The sequence below is a fragment of the Muscardinus avellanarius genome, assembly GCF_963383645.1.
Source record: "Muscardinus avellanarius genome assembly, chromosome: 21".
Taxonomy (NCBI): domain Eukaryota; kingdom Metazoa; phylum Chordata; class Mammalia; order Rodentia; family Gliridae; genus Muscardinus; species Muscardinus avellanarius.
Genome location: NC_137807.1, coordinates 13,486,704 through 13,506,328, shown reverse-complemented (window position 1 = coordinate 13,506,328; position 19,625 = coordinate 13,486,704). Strand labels below are relative to the sequence as shown.

The 19,625-nt window shown below is 45.0% G+C and overlaps 1 protein-coding gene across 3 annotated transcripts in view; it reads left to right on the top strand.

Moving 5' to 3' along the window:
- The window catches only part of CIT (citron rho-interacting serine/threonine kinase), a gene marked incomplete at both ends in the record, with an annotated part of 188,114 nt that overhangs the window by 130,386 nt on the left and 38,103 nt on the right, over nt 1–19,625 (top strand). For all 3 annotated transcript variants that reach the window (XM_080717685.1, XM_080717686.1, XM_080717684.1), the window contains 4 exons: nt 5,576–5,629; nt 12,661–12,858; nt 13,442–13,635; nt 17,350–17,485. In XM_080717685.1, coding sequence (XP_080573811.1) covers nt 5,576–5,629; nt 12,661–12,858; nt 13,442–13,635; nt 17,350–17,485 — 582 coding nt within the window. The remainder of the gene's footprint in view (nt 1–5,575; nt 5,630–12,660; nt 12,859–13,441; nt 13,636–17,349; nt 17,486–19,625) is intronic.

Genomic DNA, 19,625 nt, shown 5'->3' with positions numbered 1-19,625 from the left:
GTTCAAGACGACAGCGGAAGGGCCTTCGTGCCGACAGCTGTTGGTGAGCCAGTCCTGTGGAACCCAAACCCCCCCGTGTAGTTCCAGTCTTAGGTGTGGGCCTTCTCCTTCCCCTCCTCTTGTTATGTAGAGCTGGCTGGTAATGGACAGATGTGGTTGTCATAACAATGGCCTCCCTGGCTTTGCTCCCAAGAGAAAAAAAAAAAAAATAGAAATGCAGTACATTCCTCCTTTCTCATTGTTTGAGGCTCAAGATCTGACCCAAAACAAGCCATTAATCAAACTGAAGCATCCTGGATCTCAAGTGGCCTCCTGGGAAGTTTGTCAGTTTCATAGCCTGATGGTTTATCAATAAAAGGGAATGGTCAAATGGGCTATAACTGCTTCGCTCTAAGAGGTGCTCATCGCCTGGTCGGAGAAGGAAGCCGTTACCTTGCTTGGCCTCCACCCCTGGACCAAGTTAAATGGAGCACAGCAAAATGAAGCTGTCCATCGAGGGAGCACGGCAGAGGCCACTGGGAGGCAGCTGATGTTGGCCTCCCAGTGCTCCCCTTCCTCCCACTCTCACTTTACCCACTCATTGAAACAGGCCATCAAAACCCAAGACTGAGCTGGGCAGTGGTGCACGCCTGTAATTCCAGTACTTGGGAGGCCGAGACAGGAGGGTCACAGGTTCGAGGCCAGCCTCAGCCACTTAGCAAGGTCCTGGGGAAATGTAGAGAGACCTGTTTCAAAATACAAAATAAAGCCGGGCGTTGTGGCGCATGATTGTAATCCCCGCGCTTGGGAGGTGGAGACAGGAGGATCGCGTTGGTTCGGAGCCAGCCTCGCTGGTTTAAGAGACCCTGTTTCCAAATAAAAAATTAAAAAAAAAATAGGTCTGGGAGTGTAGCCCGGAGGTAGAAGGGCTTCCAGGAAACCCAGTACCAAAAAAATAAAAAATAAAAACAAAACAAAAATAAATAAATAAAAATGCCTGGAGGGTTAGCTTAGAGGCAAAATGCCCCTGGGTTCAATGCCCAGTACAAAAAAAAAAAAAAAAAAAAAAAAAAAGGCAGAGATTGAGATTGAGTCAAGGTAAAGAACAACAAGAAAATCAAATTTAAGAAAAAACATGCTTTTAAAAGGCATTTTATTATTTATTGGTAGAAGAGAGAACATTTCTCTTATTTATTTATTTATTTATTTATTTATTTATTTATTTATTTATTTGCCTGACTTGATCGTTAGGACTCCATGTGGCCTCGGTCTGAGGAAGGGGATGTGAGCCTGCATGCTCTGTGGAGCACAGATGTGCCGTGGGTACGCGTGGCCTCGCAGAGACGTGGCCCGCTTGGTGTTCCCGCCCCCTTGTTCTTATACTCATTTGGTCCCACACTGGCTTCCTGCCCTCGGTTTGGTGGGCCCTCCCACTCCTCAAGGCTTCTACTTACTGGAACTTTCCTTACTTTAATGATGGCATAAAGAGTTCCAAAAGAGAGTGTGGCCGTCGTCTTCTCAGTCCACCTTGGTGCCACCCACCTCCTAGGTCAGTGGTTTCCAGGCGGGTCTGTGGGTCCCTGGTGAGTCCCAAGGTCAGACTTGTTTTTGTAATAATGCTAAGATACCATCTGACATTTTTTTCCCTGTTTGAACATTTGCATTTCCTGGGGTATTCAGTTTTTTTTTTTTTTTTTCCTTTTGGTACCAGAGATTGAAGCCCATAGACATTTTACCTCTAAACTATACTCCCAATCCCCCTTTTCAAAAATGTTTATTTTTAGCCAAGAGTGATGATGTACACCCATAATCCCGGCACTTGGGAGGCAGAGACAGGAGGGTCGCAAATTCAAAGCCAGCCTCAGCAACTTAGCAAGACCTTTTTTCTAAATTAAAAATAAACATCAGGCTGGGGGTATAGCTCGGAGGTACATTGCCTCTGAATTCAGTCCCTAGAATCACACACACAAAAATAAATGAATTAAAAATTTTTTTTATTATTGAACCCAGGAATATTCTACCTCTCAGGTATGACCTCAGCCCTATGCATCTCTCTCAGGTATGACCCCAGCCCTATCTATCTCTCTCAGGTATGACCCCAGCCCTATCTATCTCTCTCTCTCTCTTTGTGGTACTGGGGATGGAACCCAGGGGCATTCTACCTCTGAGCTATACCCCCAGCCCTATTTTTTATTCTTTATTTTGAAACAGGGTGTCACTAAATTGCAGAAGGCCACACCAAGTAGCTGAGGCTGATCTCGAACCTGTGATCCTCCTGTCTCAGCCTCCCAAGTACTGGGATTACAGGCATGCTCTACCATGCCTGGCTCTAATTTTTTTAAATTTTATTTGGAAAGCACTAAGTGGCCGAGAGGTCCTCAACATCTTATACCAAATTTACATTCGTGTATTTCATTGAGAGAATTCATAGCTTGTCTTACATATTTTACTACCCTTGTATATACTATTTTGTGATCTTTGGCTTTTTTAAAAATTTATTTTTAAAAATATGAGTCATACCTCTTGCTATTTTTTTACTCCAACTAGTTCAGTAGTTGTTAAATGCCTGTAGTATTTCTCGGCATCTGCAGCAGGTCGGTTTTACATTTCATGTTTATGTATGTTTCACAATCAGTAATAAACCAAAAGTCATAATGACTCTAGTTCACTCTATTATTCCTTCAGAGAGGATTGCCCTTTGATGTGTGAAATGATTGGAGGGCCTACAATGGGTGATTTTAATGGAAAGGAACCAGTACTAGTGGCTGAGGTTTCAGGCGGCAGCAGATCAGTTAAATGAGTTTTTAATGGTGCAGTGTGATTTGGGAACTTTACTGTTAATCAGAAAGCAGAAGGTAAGAAAGTGGAACAGGGGGCTCTAGGCCAGTGAGCTTTTTTAGATCACTGCTTATGCCTCAGAGGGGTTGATTCCATCTTCAACTTCTGGTTTGTCTTTGAAAGTGTTCACACTAAGTAGTCCTTTAGGGCAGAGTCTGGCAAAGTGAAGCCAGGAATCAAACTCACCCTGTCATCTGTTTTCTGAAAATAAAGTTTTTTTTTTTTTTTTGTGGTATTGGGGATGGAACCCAGGGGCCAGCTGTGCTGGCTTAAGAGACTTTGTTTCCAAGTAAAAAGTATAAAATAGGTCTGGGAGTGTAGCCCGGAGGTAGAAGGGCTTCCAGGAACCCCAGTACCACCAAAAAAATAGGGCTGGGGGTGTAACTTGGAGGTAGAAAGCCCTGGGTTCCATCCCCAGTACCTACCTCCCCCCCCAAAAAAAAAAAAAAAAAAAACCTTCAGGTCACAGTTTGGGCCATTCCAGCCCATGGTGGGTGAACCCCTTGTTTGGGCCCTGGTTAGGCAGCACATGGCAGGAGTTTATGGCAGAACAGAAAGCAAAGATGGCAGGAGAAAAAGGGGCCGGGCCACACAGCCCCCTTCAGGCCCTGCCCCAGTGACCGGGGCCCCACCGGACCTGAACACCTGAGTGCTCACAGCGCATCCTAGGAGCCCATCCGCAGTCCACCCTGTGGGCTAAGCCGTAGCCTGTGCACCTTTGGGAGACATTCAACATCCAGACTATAGAACTGGCCAGAAAGCAGGCTGCTTTTTAGGGAAAAAAAATATAATTTATTAAATTCATTTATAAAAATATGGGCAAATTATTTTGGAAGTTGATTCTAAATAATTTTATTTATGAATAATCTATGCCACTACCTATTTTTGTTTTGTTTCACCATTTTCCAGTCACTCCTCATTCTTTTTTGTGCAGGTTCAAACTTCTAGTTGCCATTTTTCTTCTGCTTGAAGTGCTCCTTTAACATTTCTTCCAGTGTAGGGCTACTGGTGACAAATTCCTTCCGCTTTGGTATGTCTGAGAAAGCCCTTAATACCCCTTCATTCTTGAAAGATATTTTTGCTGGGTATAGAATTCTAGGTTGACTTTTTGTTGTTCATTTTTCCTTTTGGTATTGTAAATATTTTGCTCTACTTTCTTAGATTTAGTTGTCTTATAGATCGTGTAGAGGATGCTTTTTCTTTTTCCCTTTTTTTAAGGAAAGGACCACTTTTGCTTCTTCCTGAAAATGAGTGGCTCTTTGGGCTTTCAGAGCTAAGTAAATGGTACCATAATCCACCACATCTCTCAAAGTCTCTTACGATATTCTTGACTACGCCCACCCACCCCATCCTAGCTCTCCCTACCTCCATACCACCTTTTTTGAGAATCTGTCTTATCTTTGTTCTTCTATATGTAATGAGTCCTTTTCTCTGTCTTAAAATTTTCTCTTTATTCCTGGCTTTAAACACTTTGATCATAATATACTTTAAGATTTTCTCTTTATTCCTGGCTGTAAACACTTTGATCATGATGTACTTTAATTCCCTTCATTTTTCTTGTGATTGGGATTCAGTGAAGATTTTATGTCTGTGGGTTGATGGCTTTCATTGGCTTTGACAAATTTATGGCCATTATTTTTTCATATATATAATTTTTTCATATATATATTTCTTCTCACTTGTGTACTCCTTCAGAGACTCTAATAACATGCACACTAGACCGCTTGAAGGTGTCTTTTGGTACCTAAATAAAAGCTTCCTAAGACAGTGCTCACCTTTACTAGCCAAGGCACACTCTGATGTCTTCTACAGCGCTTGCTCTATGTCACCGAATACAACCAAGCAGAAAAACAAACCAAAGAGCCCCATCATCTTTCTTGCTGTTGAGTCAGTCTGAAGCTTGCAAACCTCTGCTCTGGCCGCGGGTCCCTTTTCTCTTCGGCAGGCACAGCGGCCCCAGCCTCAGGTCGGCCTGGGCTGTCCCTCTTCCTCTCCTGTGTAATGACGCCCTCCTCAGAAGCTCCGGGCCACCGTCCAGTCCCACCTGCTCTGCCTACTCTTTGTGTCCCCCCACACGTTTGCCCCAGGCTGCGGCCACACACTAACACCTCTTATTTTCTGTCTTCCCTCGCAGAATGAAAGCACAGGATCCTGTATCCTACCGCACTGTTAGGCTTGTAGCACGGCCCCCCCAAAATTCTTGTCCATCAAAGCAAAACCCGCTGTTCTGGGGCAGAGACTGTCTGTTTATTTACTTCAAGGTCAATGAGGGATTTTCTGGATCTCAGCAGCTTTTGATTTAAAAAAAAAAAAAGTCCCTACCTCTTCCTGGCTATCATCCTGTGTGTGTCTGCGTGTGTGTCCATGTGAGTGTTGTGTGTAGGTGTGTGTGTGGGTGTCTAGTGGGCTGGGGAAGGACAAGTGAAGGAGGACAGACAGAGGGGAATAAAACCTTCACCCTGTGTTGCTTTTATCCTTTTCTTCCAGTAGTTCATAGCGTTAATATGAATTGTAAAAAAAATATGTGTACAGGTGTGGTCTAAATAGTTAATTGTTTTTAGCCGAGCTTTGTGTATCCCTGTGACTCGTTTTTGTTGCCAGAGATGACTTAATTCTCTCTTTTCAAAATAGACGCCAGGGCTACTGCAACAGCGTCCTTGGCTTTCCAGGCAAACTGCTGCTCTCTGTAGTTGACCCGTAGCATGTAGAATTGTATGCCACCCGATGAGCAATTTATAATCGACTTCTTACCTTTTAGGCACATAGAGATGAAATCCAGCGCAAATTTGATGCCCTCCGTAACAGCTGTACTGTGAGTATTAACTAACCAAAGATTGCTAAAATGCCATGAAACTAAAGCAGGGAAGGAAAGGGGGGTATCTCTCTACAATATCAGTGATGGAATTTTGACCTGGACTTGCAGCTCGAAGCTGATAACACTGTCAAACGTGAAGTTTCTGAGCCCTAGAGAAGCTGTTTTTCAGGGTACTGCCAGTTTTTAAAGAATTGAAGCCGTTCTTTGTGTTTGGGGGAGGAAGGTAGTTGGAATGGTCAAAATAATTCTCACTCTGGAACCAATAATACACTGCAGCAGCTGCAAGAGCACCTCGCAGGCGGCCTCCTCCTCTCCTCCCCACGGCAGGAGGTCCTGCGTCTGGCCCGGGGAAGGAGAAGGTGCGTGCGAGTGTGAGATGTGTTCAGATCCGCGAGGTGTCTGCAGACTGCTGCCTCCACGAGAGGCAACAGCAGTTCTCCTGTGGACTGAGCAGCGTCCGACTTCCCACCAGACGTGACCGGCTCCCTGACATGCAGACTCAAACCCCAGGACCCTCTGTGCAGTGTCACTTGCACGGAGAGAAGCAACGTCTCTTAGCAGATAAGCATCATCTGTAGGCCATATCATGGAGTGTCGATGGAAACGCAGTCTATTTTTGACCCAACTGAAGGCCTAAAACAGGCCCCTTTCAGAAGGTGGGGATGTCATCCTTCTTCCTGTCTCCCTCTTTTCTTTGGTCTTTTCATCCCTTTACCGCCTTCTCTGTCCTCAGTGGTATCGTCCTTGTTTGTGCTATTTGCATCTGTGAATTTTCAGAAACACTCCCCCATACATATTTTATGTTATTATAATGAGTTCTTTATTTCCTCTTTAGCTACTATAACTGGGGCATTAAGACCTAACAGTATGTGTTTTTTTCCTTAATTTAGGTAAATTGGCTATAAAATGCATATAGTGAAATATACTAATTTTAAGTGTATAGCGCAATGAAATTTCTGCATCTGTAGACAGCTGAGTACTACAACATAGATGAGGATTCAGTGTTTCCAGCCTCCAGAGGCTCCCTCATGCCCTCTTCTCATTAGTTTCCTTTACCCAAAGGGTTGCTTCTAGTTTGACCTTTGTTACCAGAGATTCGTTTTGCCTGTTTTTGAATTTCATATAAATGGGATCAGATAGGATGTGCTTTTTGGGGCTTAGCTTTTTTTTTTTTTATTTTTAACTTAAATTGTCTATGAAGTTTCTTCATGTCATTGAATCGGCTGGTAATTTGTTCTTTTTCATTACTGTGTAGTATTTCCAGTGTATGAATAGAATCAGAGTTTCTCTGTTCTCCTGTTGATAGACACGTGGATTGTGCCCATGCTAAATAAAGCTATTAGGGAACATTCTTGGACAAGTCTTTTGACAGCTGCAAGCCCTTGCTTCTGGCACTCGTATACCCAGGTGTGGCATTGCTAGGTCATGAGACGTGCCTATTTGGCAGAAAGGTTTTTAGTCTGTGTTTCCAGATGTGGCAGGTCAGGGTGGACCCACCTTAAAACGTCTGTTGATTTCTTTGCGTCTCCTGCCTTCCTTAAGGAGTCGGTGGATTCCATTCCTGTGCTTTTCTCTCCTGCCTAGTTGTTTTTAGTCTCTTGTTGTCTTGGTTTCTTATTTTTACCCCAGACTTGTTTGCTTATGTCACATTTCCGATCATGAACGGTCACTGGGTAGAATATAGATCGTTTTATGACTGTGGTTCTTTTCCAGTACTAAATTTCCCTTAAACTTGGGTGTATTCATCAGTGATCCCATCCCATTCACCTGAAGTTCTCTTTTCTCCTTTTCTTAGTCTTCGCATCAGACATTTTAAAAAACATTTCTTACAGTTTTGTGGAGGCATAATTGGTGCACGATAAATCTGATGAGTCTTAAAGTGCGTGTGCACCTGTGAAATCAAAACAGTGGACATACTGATCACCCTTAAAAGGCTTCCTGCTTATCCTTTGGTGCCCACCCCACTCCCATTTTTAAAATTGGAAGTTTAGTGTTAAAGGAATATGTCTGTACGTAGAGTAAATATGGTTTCTTGCTTAGCTTATGTAACATTTCTGTTGTCTGAGTCTGCTTTTTCTAAACCGGTGACTTCCAACCCTTGCTCTGTTCACCTCTGTTGTTCTATAGAAAAGCCCCTGGGGATCGCCCGTGTGGGAAGGGACCCGACACAGAGCAGCCGGGTGGCCTGCTGTCCAGGCCAGGCACTCTGGAGTCAGGCCCACTATGCTCAAATGGTCGGCCGGCCTCCAAGAACTCTCTCCGGTTCCTCCCAAGCTTCCATTTCTTTGTAACATAGATGACTCTGTATACCCTCAGCTGTAACCTGCCACAGTCAGTCAAGTAATTGCTCTTTGGGTGCTGGGTGAGGGAAGAGAGATGGCTGCTTATTTCCAGTACACATTTAAATTTTAGACAGAGTAAGACTTAGGACACATCAAGTCGCAGAACTCGGTAATAATACTCCCCTGATTAATTAAATGAGATGAGGCATGCACGGTGCTTGCACAAGGCCTGCTCCATAGAAGGCACTAAATGATGTTCATTACTTTTATTGTCTTATTTTGGTGCGTGTATAACATAATCGTTCCTTTGGAAAATGGCTCTGCTACTTTTTTTAAAAGCTCGAAAGCCACTGCTTTAGAACAGCATTTGGCCACACAGTAGGGCTCAGTGATACTTCTCTTAACACCAGCTTCGTTAAAGATGCTTTGAACAGAGTGTGACGGGCGTTCCTTTCTTTTTGGCACTGTCCAACATTGTCTCCACTAGGAGATGTCATCTTTTTTGTTGGTGAGAACTCCCATAATAACTCAATTGATAGGAGCACCCAGTCAGCAGCTTTCGGGAAGCTCAGGAGCAATAGGATTGTCAAGCTCAGACCATTTCTATATTTTGAAGGGATTTAAAAAAAGGATTTGATTCAATCTGGCACCTAAAACCCTACCTAAGTCTGTTTTAGAGGGGAGTTGGTGGGCAAACATATGACACAGCTTTAATTATGAATCAATCTGTCAGCTATAGATTAAAAATAAATAATATGCAAATAGCTGCCTTCAGGAAAGAACTAGGCATTAAAATAGGATTTTAGTCCTGTGTCTTTTGAGCCTGCTGCTGATTATTTGACAGTTTCTTCATCCCAAGATGCTGCCGGACATCGACCTGGCAGCTCCACCTCCTGATCGCCCAGTTAGGTATGAGGGGTGATGCCTACTTCTCAGAACCATGAGGCTCAAGTAGGAGCTTTGAAAGTGACAGATAACCCCAAATGGAGTTGGTTTTTTTTTTTTTTAATTTGGACACTGAGAGTAGATCATTTTTTATACTTCTGTTCTCTCTTAGAACTGTACCAAGATCTCTTATCTGCAGAAATAGCATCTCAGAAAGCATTGCTGGCCCCTGGATTATGAAACTCTATCCCTTATCTTTTTTAATGCTAAGATGGAATCAGCCTTTCGGTTGATCTTTTTTACCCTCTATCCTTGGGGCTTTAAATGTTAACAGACTCATAATATCATCTGTCAATAAAGAGATCACTCTTGTCCTTTGTGTGGAGAAAATATACTCATGTCCACAAAGTAGACCTAAGAATTTTTGCATAGGACCTCATTCAAAAGCAAGAGTGGTCCGCACATCTCACTCCATCATTTCAGGTTTCAAAGATCTGTAAAGAGCCGGGCATGATGGTGCACACTTGTAATTCCAGTGCTTAGGAGCATGAGACAGGAGGATTGCAGATTTGTGGCCAGCCTCAGCAATTTAGTGAGGCCCTCCACAACTTAGAGAGACCCTGCTTCTTCCAAATAAAAAAAGGCTGAGGGTGTAGCTCAGAGGTAGACTGTTTCTGGATTCAATCCCAAGACCCACCTCCCCAAAAAAATCTGAGAAGAAAAGTTGAATAAACATCTCTGTTTTTATTTTAAAGAAGCAATATAGTCTAGGGGTAGGTAGAGATTGTTGAGTTTGAGTGCTGGTTTGAATTCTGACTTTGTTATCTGTTTACAGCAAGCTGTTGGGCAAATTACTTTTCTGATCAGTTGCCCTGATTTTCCTATGCATAAAAATGGGAATAAAATAATACCCACTTCAAAGGACAGGTATAAATATTGCCTATTATACCCCCCCCCTTTTTTTTTAACCATGGAGATCATTAACTTAGCCTGTGCCTCAAGTGAGTTTAACATTTGTAAACTCACTATCCGTAGGTAAGTCTAACACTCAGCCACAACTCCAGCCCCTTGAAACAGGGTCACAAGCTGGCGTGTTCCGACTCGGGCAGACAGGATGTGTAGAAAACCCCCCCACTGAGTTAAAATGTGTTAAGTCCCTAAATGGGTACTTCTCACAGGCTTGGAATTATCATCTGGTCAAATGGAAAAAAAAAAAAAAAAGAGATTCTGACCAGATATAGAGCCAGCCATCAGAAACTGGGAACAGAAATCAGAGAAGCAAGACCCCTTACAAACAAGATGGCACCAGGGAGTTAAAGGGGCCTTCCTGCCTCAAGCGATAGCCTCAACACTTTGACTTTTCCCGTGCATTTTTTTCCTTAGCCCTTTATAATCTAATCTGGGGAGAAACAGAAGAGGTGGCAGATATGGGCTAATGATAATTTTTTCCATAAATCGAGGAAAGACGGTGAGTACGCAAAGACTTTAATATAATTTTGAATGACAAGTAAATTATAGTCTTCTGTGAGAATTATATATTCGTCTATATGCTCTTTTCTGCAGTATGTTTGTCCCCCCAAGAGGCCTTAAAATAAATGAATAATCTTCTTGGTCATTAATTTTTATTCCTTGTATGTCACATGACACATTAAGTTCAAGTAAAAGCTTAAAAATATAAATACATGAGAATTAAGTACAGTATTTACTCCTACATTACATATGGAGAGAGTGGCCCAGCAAAGTTCAAGGGGGCTTATTTGGGGTTCCATAATCCATTTTATGTGTGTGCATAATACTGGGTTGCCTCCGGGCTACCCTCCCAGACCTATTTTTTTTTTTTTTATATGTTTATATTTGGAAACAGGGTCTCTTTAAGCCAGCGCGTCTGGCTTCAAACCTGCACAATCCTCCTGTCTCCACCTCCCAAGCACGGGGATTACAAGCGTGCGCCACCACGCCCAGCTTCCTATTTTATTTTTTATTTTGAAATAAGAGCTCAGTAAGTTGCAAAGGGCCTTGCTAAGTTGCTGCGGCTGGCCACGGGATGATCCCCGTCTCAGTCTCCCAGTTAGGGCTGGGGTTACAGCCATGTTCCACTGCACCCAGCTCCCAGAATTCATTTGCAGCACCTCTCCCAGCCAGTTCTCCCCACTCTTATTGTTTGTCTTTGGAGAAGGGGCAGAAGGAAGATGAGTAGTTAAATGGAGATGTTTACAGCCTGAGAGGAAAAGTATCTCAAGGAATAGATTTTTCTCCATGGAGAAAGGAGGCCGTTTGAATGAGTAGGTATAGTTTGTCCATCGTTTCTGATTTTAAGAAATGTAATTATGTCACAGAAAAGATGATGCAGAGACCCCAGAAGGTAAAACTGTTTGTCAGGAATGACAAAGTTGATTGATTGCTTCGCCTTTGATCATGAAAAGATGTCTTACCTTTGACCTTGACCCAGTAACCTTTATCCCCCTCTTCTCTTAGCTTCCACTAAACGTCAGACCAGTACGTTAGGAGTTAACATGGGTCTTGACATTAAGCAACAAATTTCTAAACTGCGTACTTCATGAGAAGCTTATCAGCTCAGTTAACAAAACGAGAAGCTGTATCTTCTGAGCCACATTGAACAAATGTACTTAATTGATGTTCTTTAGTCTGGGAAGATTTTTTTTTTTTTTAATGGATCATCAGAGGGGGTTAAAAGAGGGAGTTCGTCATGGAAACAGTGGTAACATTTCCTAAACCAAGTTTTTTCTAGGTCTGAAAAGTAGAAACAGTGAATAACCATAGGCTTACAGGCATTTCCTTTTAATTTACTTCTTTTTGTTGCATAAAATTTAATTTACAGCTTGTATGCCTCATTCTAACTATTATTAGAAAATTGCCCTTAAACTTCTAAAGTATTTTATGTAAAAGCTCTCTGCAAGCACTGATACGAAAGCTCAGCAAAGAGAATAGAAGGGCTAAATGCACCGGAATTGAAGTCATTCTGCTACTGAGCAAGGAAATCATTTAGCCAAACCAGATTAAATCTCTCTCAATAAAATGACAATTTGCTAGACGCTCAGAGCTAACTGTATGGTAAAATCCATTAAAGGGAGGCCATAACAGAGTATTGTATTTTCAGAATTATTCCAAGCTTCCCAGAAGATTTTTTTTCCTCCTCCTTACATGAAATTAAATGCATTGCCTATGATATTATTAATAAGAACTTTATTTGGCTTTCTCAGACTATGGCCATCCCTGATGGCAGCACCCTATAGGTGGTGTGTAGGTCGTTAGCGTAAATGGAGGATTGCGAGAGCGGACAGTCACTCGCCTTTCCCCCTCTTGCGTTTCCCCTACATCGCTGTCCGCCTGATGCTAACTTGGGCTCCTTTGAAGCTGCTTCATCAGTACAGCAGCAAGCTGCCACACGGGCTCATTTGTTTGTGTCACATTTTCCAGGTGAATTCTAAGTTGGAGAGAAACTGAGGATTTTCTTGCTCTCCCCCTGTGTACTGTCAGAGCCAGGCAGGGACGGGAGTTTACACTTGGCCTCCGGGTTAGATGCAGCACGTTGTTACCTGGGTTCAAAAACCCATACCTAGTCAGGCACGCTTGTAATCCCAGCATTCGGGAGGCCGAGACCGGAGGATCGCCGTTCACGGCTAGCCTCAGCTACTTAGTGAGGTCCTTTGCAGCTCAGTGTGACCCTGTTTCAAAATAAAGAATAAAAAAATAGGGCTGGGGGTGTCATTCGGAGGTAGAATGCCCCTGGGTTCCATCCCTAGTACCTCAAAAACAAACAAAAAAAACTGACCCCTCTAGAAGCAGTTCGCTGCTTAAACGAACTTGCCCAGCGCGTGACTGGATTCCTCTCCCCTCCAGGTGATCACAGATCTGGAGGAGCAGCTAAACCAGCTGACCGAAGACAACGCAGAACTCAACAACCAGAACTTCTACCTGTCCAAACAACTCGACGAGGCCTCCGGCGCCAGCGATGAGCTCGTGCAGCTGCGGAGCGAAGTCGACCATCTCCGCCGGGAGATCACGGAGCGGGAGATGCAGCTCACCAGCCAGAAGCAAGTAAGGAGGGGGAACAAGGTCCCCGGTACCCGGAGGACTCGTAGAAGGATCTGGAAGGAAGGTGTGGACACCGAGGCTTGTTCAGTAAACAGGCTCCTTTTAAATCACATCTTGTCGCCAAGGTTTTGAAGTTTTCAAATGGCTTTTTAAAACGTAATTCTTTTTGATTTTGACTTTAAAAAAAGTAAAAATAAATTCGAATGCTTCCGGAGGCTTTTTAGTGATATCCGGGGGCAGGGGGGGGGGCATTTTACCTCTGAGGTACACCCCAGCCCTATTTTTATGTTTTATTTTGAAACAGGTTTCACTAAGTTGCTGAGGCTGGCCTTGAACCTGCGATCCTCCTGTCTCCGCCTCCCAAGTTCTGGGATTATAAACATGCGGGATGATGCCCAGCCGGAGGCATTTTGATTTTGAGCTCGGCCATCCGTCTGTCTCATCCAGTCCCCTTGGGGCCATAAAAGAGAAAGATAACCGCATTTGAGACTGTAGTTAGGAACTTGTGCTTTTCTGAAACTGGCCGGACAAAAGTAACCTCCAGGAATCCTCGTGTGATACACAACTCGGTGGTACTGATTTGCAGACGATGGAGGCTCTGAAGACCACGTGCACGATGCTGGAAGAACAGGTCATGGACCTGGAGGCCCTGAACGACGAGCTGCTGGAGAAGGAGCGCCAGTGGGAGGCCTGGAGGAGCGTCCTCGGGGACGAGAAGTCCCAGTTTGAGTGTCGGGTTCGGGAGTTGCAGAGGATGCTGGACACCGAGAAGCAGAGCAGGTGGGACTCCCCGCGCGTGGGAGGCAGTGCGCGCTCGCTGGGTGCACCTGAGGGTCAGGAGCACAGGGACCAAACGTCCCAGCGTCCTGGGGCTAGCAGACTCGGGCAGCCAGGCAGGGTGGTTGTGAATCTGCAGCGTGGGCTGCCCACCTCCACCCATGGGGCTGGGGGTGGAGGGGAAGCTAATCTCTCCTCAGTGCTGTCTTTTTTGTTGATGGTGTTACTAGAGGTTGAACCCAGAGAGATTTTTTTTCCTCTGAGCTACAACCCAGCCCTTTTTCTTGTTTTGAAATACAGTCTCACTAAGTAGCTGAGGCTGGCCTTGAACCAGCAATCATCCTGTCTCAGCCTCCCAAGTACTAGGATTACAGGTGTGTTCCACCACACTCAGCTACCTCCAGCCATTCATTCATTCATTCATTCGTTTGTTTGTTTATTTTTGGAAGTGGAGATCTAACCCAGGGGGGCATTCTACCTCCGAGCTATAGCCCCAGTCCTATTTTTTATTCTATTTATTTATTTATTTATTTAGGTGGTACTGGGGTTCCTGGAAGCCCTTCTACCTCCGGCTACACTCCCAGACCTATTTTTACATTTTTATTTGGAAACAGGGTCTCCTAAGCCAGCGAGCGCGGCTGGCTTCAAACCTGTGCGATCCTCTTGTCTCTGCCTCCCTAGCGCGGGGATTACAAGCGTGCGCCACCACGTCCAGCTTTATTCTTTATTTTGAAACAAGGTCTCACTAAGTTGCAGAGGGCCTCACAAGTCGTGAGGCTGGCCGCAAACTTGTGATCCTCCTGTCTCAGCCTCCCAAGTACTGGGATTACAAGTGTGTGCCACCACGCCTAGCTCCTTTTAATTTTTTATTTTGCAACAGGGTCTTGCTAAATTGGCCAGCCTTAAGCTGCTATCTATCCTCCTGTCTCGGCCTCCCAAGTACTGGGATTCCAGGCATGCTCCAGCCTCCCTGGCTAATCTCAGTGTTTTCTTTGCATTTTTACTTTTCGCCAGGTTTCTAAGCACCATGACCACGTGACCATGTAGCAGGACTGTCACCATCCCAACCCGGGCCCTGTGGGCTTCCTTTCTTTCTGACGTTGTGGCTGGATGATCCTTCGTTGCTGGGTCTCTGCTCCGCATGGCAGGGTCCTGAGCATTGTCTCTGGGCTGTCCCCTCTAGATGCCCACAGCAGCCCCCTTCCCAAGTTGTGACAGCTAGATGCTGCTCAGGATCCCCTGGGCTGGGGGCAGTTGCTTCCACAAGGACAGTAGATTGTTCCTGGTAGGGAATGGTCCGGCCGGTTGAGGCAGCGTCTCCCTTCTGCTTTCCTGCTTTTGTTTCCACAGTTCCCCTAGCGCAGAGTCCCCTTCCTGCCTCAGCTGTAACAGCACTGGCGCTGCTATTCAGGATGACGATGCCATCTATTTGAATAGCTATTCTCACAGTTCGTAACTCATGGCAGGGAAGCGCTTTGTTCTAACAAAGTTGGTACAGATGGAAAGAATCGGTCTTCTAGAGCAGGCCCTTTTCCTGGTTTGCACAAAGGCACCATGTGGGCTGGTGTTTGGCCCATGACTTCACGTCTGCATAGCTGAATCCAGCCCATCCTTCCTATCTCCCTAACGTTACCTTCCCGGGACACTTTACCTCGTGTGGTTTTTTGCAAGCCTTACGCAAGACAAATGATGCAAAGAATTATTTATCACCTGATTAGGCTGTATCCCACTCATTTTGGCCTCTCCCGCATTTAATTGGCTCCTGGTAGACGCAGTGAACTGTGTTGGATGGGTAATCTGTGCTAAGTCAGCCGGTAGACACAGTGGAGGCCAAAGGTGAGAGTTCTGAAATTTCAAGAGAAACTGGTAAAGCCGAGTGTGGTGGCGCACACTTGTCATCCCGGTACCTGGGAGGCTGAGACAGAGAATCACAGGGTCCCGGCCAGCCTCAGCTACTTAGTGAGACCCTGTCTCAAAATAATGAATAAAAGAATTAAAAAAAAAAAAAAAAAAAGAATGCCTCTAGGTTCAACCCCCAGTACCAAAAAAAAAAAAAAAAAAAAAGAAAAAAAAAAGAAAAAGGAAAAAAAGGAGAAACTGGCAGAAATGGTTTCTTTTTTCGACATCCTGTCATTTAAGATAATTACTCTTATGAGTGACTGCTGGATTTTGGTTTGTTTTCTGCAGTATTAAGAATTGAGCCCAGGAGCATTCTACCCCTGAACTATACCCCCAGCCCTATTTATTTATTTATTTATTTATTTATCTATCTATCTATCTATCTATCTAGGAAACAGGGTCTCACCAAATTGCTGAACGTCTGATTACTTTGCTGAAGCTATCCTCGAACCTGTGATCCTCTTGTTTCAGCCTCCCAAATACAGGTATTACAGGCATGCACCACCACGCTTGGCTAACGTGACCTTTTTTTTTCTTCCGGTAGTGCTGGGGATTGAACTTTTGTGTGTGTGTGTGTGGTGCTGGGCCTGCGTATGCTAGGCCATCGCTCTACCACTGAGCTGCATCGCCAGCCGGAGCCGGGGACTGTTCTGCATTCCTCTCAATCCTTGCCCTCCCCCACATCCACACCAGAAGTTCTGCTACTCTCCCATGGGCCCTTCCTCCCCATCCTCAAGTCCGGCTCCTATCTCATCTGCTTCTAGGGTACTTTGGGGGTAATTTGGTGGTCAGTTCTGACTTCAGAATAAAAGAAATACACAGCCACCCACACAAGGCGTGATCCTGGGCTGCACGTGGGGAGACTGGCCTTAGCGGCTTTGATCTCATGACTGCTTTCAGGGCCACTGAGAAAGGCTAGGCTTTCTTTTCCCTTTTTATTTTCATATTTGATATTATGTAGGATATAGAGAGGAGGCAAATAGAGATCAGTGAAGGAGGTATCCGATATTTATCATGTAGAACAGAGAGTGAGGAGTGCTGGGAGAGAAGTTACTTCTGAGAGGAGACCTTGAGGAAGGTTTTATGGAGGCCACAGTATTTGAGTTTATATTGGAGGCCGAGTAAGATTTGAGTTTCTAAGTAGGGAACCAGAGTATTGCTCACAGAATAAATTGTATAAGCCAAAGGTACGGATGGAGGAAATCATAGTACCTATAGGGGGGAAAGAAATGATTCTTCTTTCCTAGTTTTCTCATTTTGTATTCTTGGGGAGGGGCAGGTGGTTTGGGGGATAGAACTTGGGTATTCGGCCTCTAAGCTACATCTCTGTCCTTTTAGCTTTCTTTTATTTCCTTTCTTTCCTTTCTTTTCTTTTCTTTCTTCTTGCTTTTCTTTCCTTGTGGTACTGGAAATTGAACCCTGGGGTATTACCTTCAAGATACACCTCTAGCCCTTTTTATTTTTTATTTTGCAGCAGGGTCTTGGTAAGTTGCTGAGGGCCTTGCCAAATCGCTAAGGCTGCTCTTGAACCTGTAATCCTCCTGTCTCGGCCTCCCGATTGCTGAGATCACAGGTATGCACCACCAAACCCCGCTCTGAGGGTGATCCTGAAAGTCTGAAGGCGGGTGAGATCTTGGCTCTGAAGCTGTAGAGGAGGAAGACATAGCCTGGAGGTGGCATTCAGGGCTGAGTTTCTGTCCTTCATCCAACGCGCAGCCCGTGGAGCTGCTCATCAGGACAAGAGCCGCACAGCCTCCCTTCCCAGGTCCTTGATGGCGGCCAGGCGCTTCTGAAAGCAGGCCCGTGTGTTTCCGGCAGGGCGCGAGCCGACCAGCGGATCACCGAGTCTCGCCAGGTGGTGGAGTTGGCGGTGAAGGAACACAAGGCTGAGATCCTGGCTCTGCAGCAGGCCCTCAAAGAACAGAAGCTGAAAGCCGAGAGTCTCTCTGACAAGGTCAGCACCCGCGCCTTCTGCCTTTGAGCAAAACATTTTCTTTTCCTTCTTTTTAAAGGCATGTTTGACACAAATTCAAATGCAATCCATGGTAAACAGATTTCATAAGCAGCCCTTCACTCACTGCAGGAAGGTCAGTGATGATTCACGATGGGGCCTCCTTGGTTGGCAGGGGGAGAGCCGGGTATGGCGGGGGCTGGGTCACTGGGATTGGCTATTGGCTTCGTAACATCTACTTGTCTGGGCCCCAAAAGTCCACATTTTGATCTGGGCAAGTAACTCATTTTGCGTTTTCTGGGCCATGTTTCTAGAGACTGTGTGGTTTAGTGTTGAGCGTCCTTGGAAAGAGCATGATGACGCTGACTAATCTCAGTGTGCTTCAGTCATAGGCAGCTCCAGTCTCTCCATTTTCCAAGCTCAGGGACATACCAGGGTCTATCTTAATCCATTTTCTGTTGCTTTATCAGAATATCTGAGGCCAGGTCTAAAGCATAGATGTTCACTGGACTCAGTGGGGCTGGGATGTCCAAGAGCATGGCGCTGGTGTTTGAGGAGGGCCCTCTTGCTTCCTCGTGGAGTGTAGAGGGCCCCACCTGGCCAGGCCGAGTGAGCATGCTGCCTCCCGGGTCCCCTCTTCTCCTGAGGCCACTAATGCCGTCACGGGAGCCTGTGCTCGTGACCTCATCCGACATTAATGATCTCCTAACCACCCCACTTCCAAATACAGCTGGCATGCAATGGGGGTCGAGTTTCCAGCACGGAAACTTTGGGGAATGCATAGCAGAGTCTGCTGATGCCTGTGGCTCCTCCGTATTTCCAGGGTAAAGCGTGTGTTCCATCCATGCACGTTCCATGTTAAATTTGCAAAGCAATGTACTCAGGTTTTGAAAAGTTTTATCTATTAGATAAGGTTTTGAAAGAGAAAATCCGAATTTTATATTTTATGTAACTTTGTTATTTCATTTTTTAAAAAATTTTTTTGTTGTAATGGGGGTGGAACCCAGGGGCTTTTCTACCTCTGGGCTATACTCTCAGACCTATTGTGTGTGTGTGTGTGTGTGTGTGTGTGTGTGTGTGTGTGTGTGTGTATATATATTATATATTTTTTTAATTTTAATTTTAATTTTTTTTGAAACAGGGTCTCACTAAGTTGCTGAGAGCCTCACTCAGTAGCTGAGGCTGGCTTCAAACCTGTGCGATCCTCCCGTCTCCACCTCCCAAGCGCGGGGATTACAAGTGTGTGCCACCACACCCGGCTTATTTATTTCATGTTTATAAAGCAATTATTTAGGATCATCATGGAAAATATAGATACCACAGGATAATAAAGGAAAAAACGGGTAGTCACTTGTTTCTTTGAGATGTTGGTGACTTTATTTGTTGCCTCTTGTTTGTGTATGTTGATGCACACACACACGTATTTTACAAATTTCGGTTATATGTCCAAAGTGTGTACGTGTATTAATTAACTCATTTATTTATTTTGGTGGTCCTGGGGACTGAACCTCAGGGTATTCTTCCTGTGAGCTACTGCCCTGGCCCTGTTCTTCTTCTTCTTCTTCTTCTTCTTCTTCTTCTTCTTCTTCTTCTTCTTCTTCTTCTCCTTCTCCTTCTCCTTCTCCTTCTCCTTCTCCTTCTCCTTCTTCTTCTTCTTCTTTTTTTTTTTGGTGGTACTGGGGTTCCTGGAAGCCCTTCTACCTCCGGGCTACACTACACTCCCAGACCTAATTTTACATTTTTATATGGAAACAGGGTCTCCTAAGCCAACACACGCGGCTGGCTTCGAACCTGCGCGATCCTCCTGTCTCCGCCTCCCAAGCGCGGGGATTACAAGCGTGCGCCACCACGCCCGGCTCTACTTCTTTTTTTTTTTTTTGTGGGTCTGGGGATGGAACCCCAGGGCATTCGACCTCTGAGCTACACCTCCTGCCCTATTTTTTATTCTTTATTTTGAAACCGGGTCTCACTAAGTTGCAGAGGGCCTCACTAAGTAGCTGAGACTGTCCACGAACTGCGATCCTCCGGTCTCAGCCTCCCAAATGCTGGGATTACAAGTGTGCGCCACCACGCCCTGCCCGGCTCCACTTCTTATTTTGAAACAGAGTCTTGCCACGTTGCCGAGCCTGGCCTCCGCCCTGCA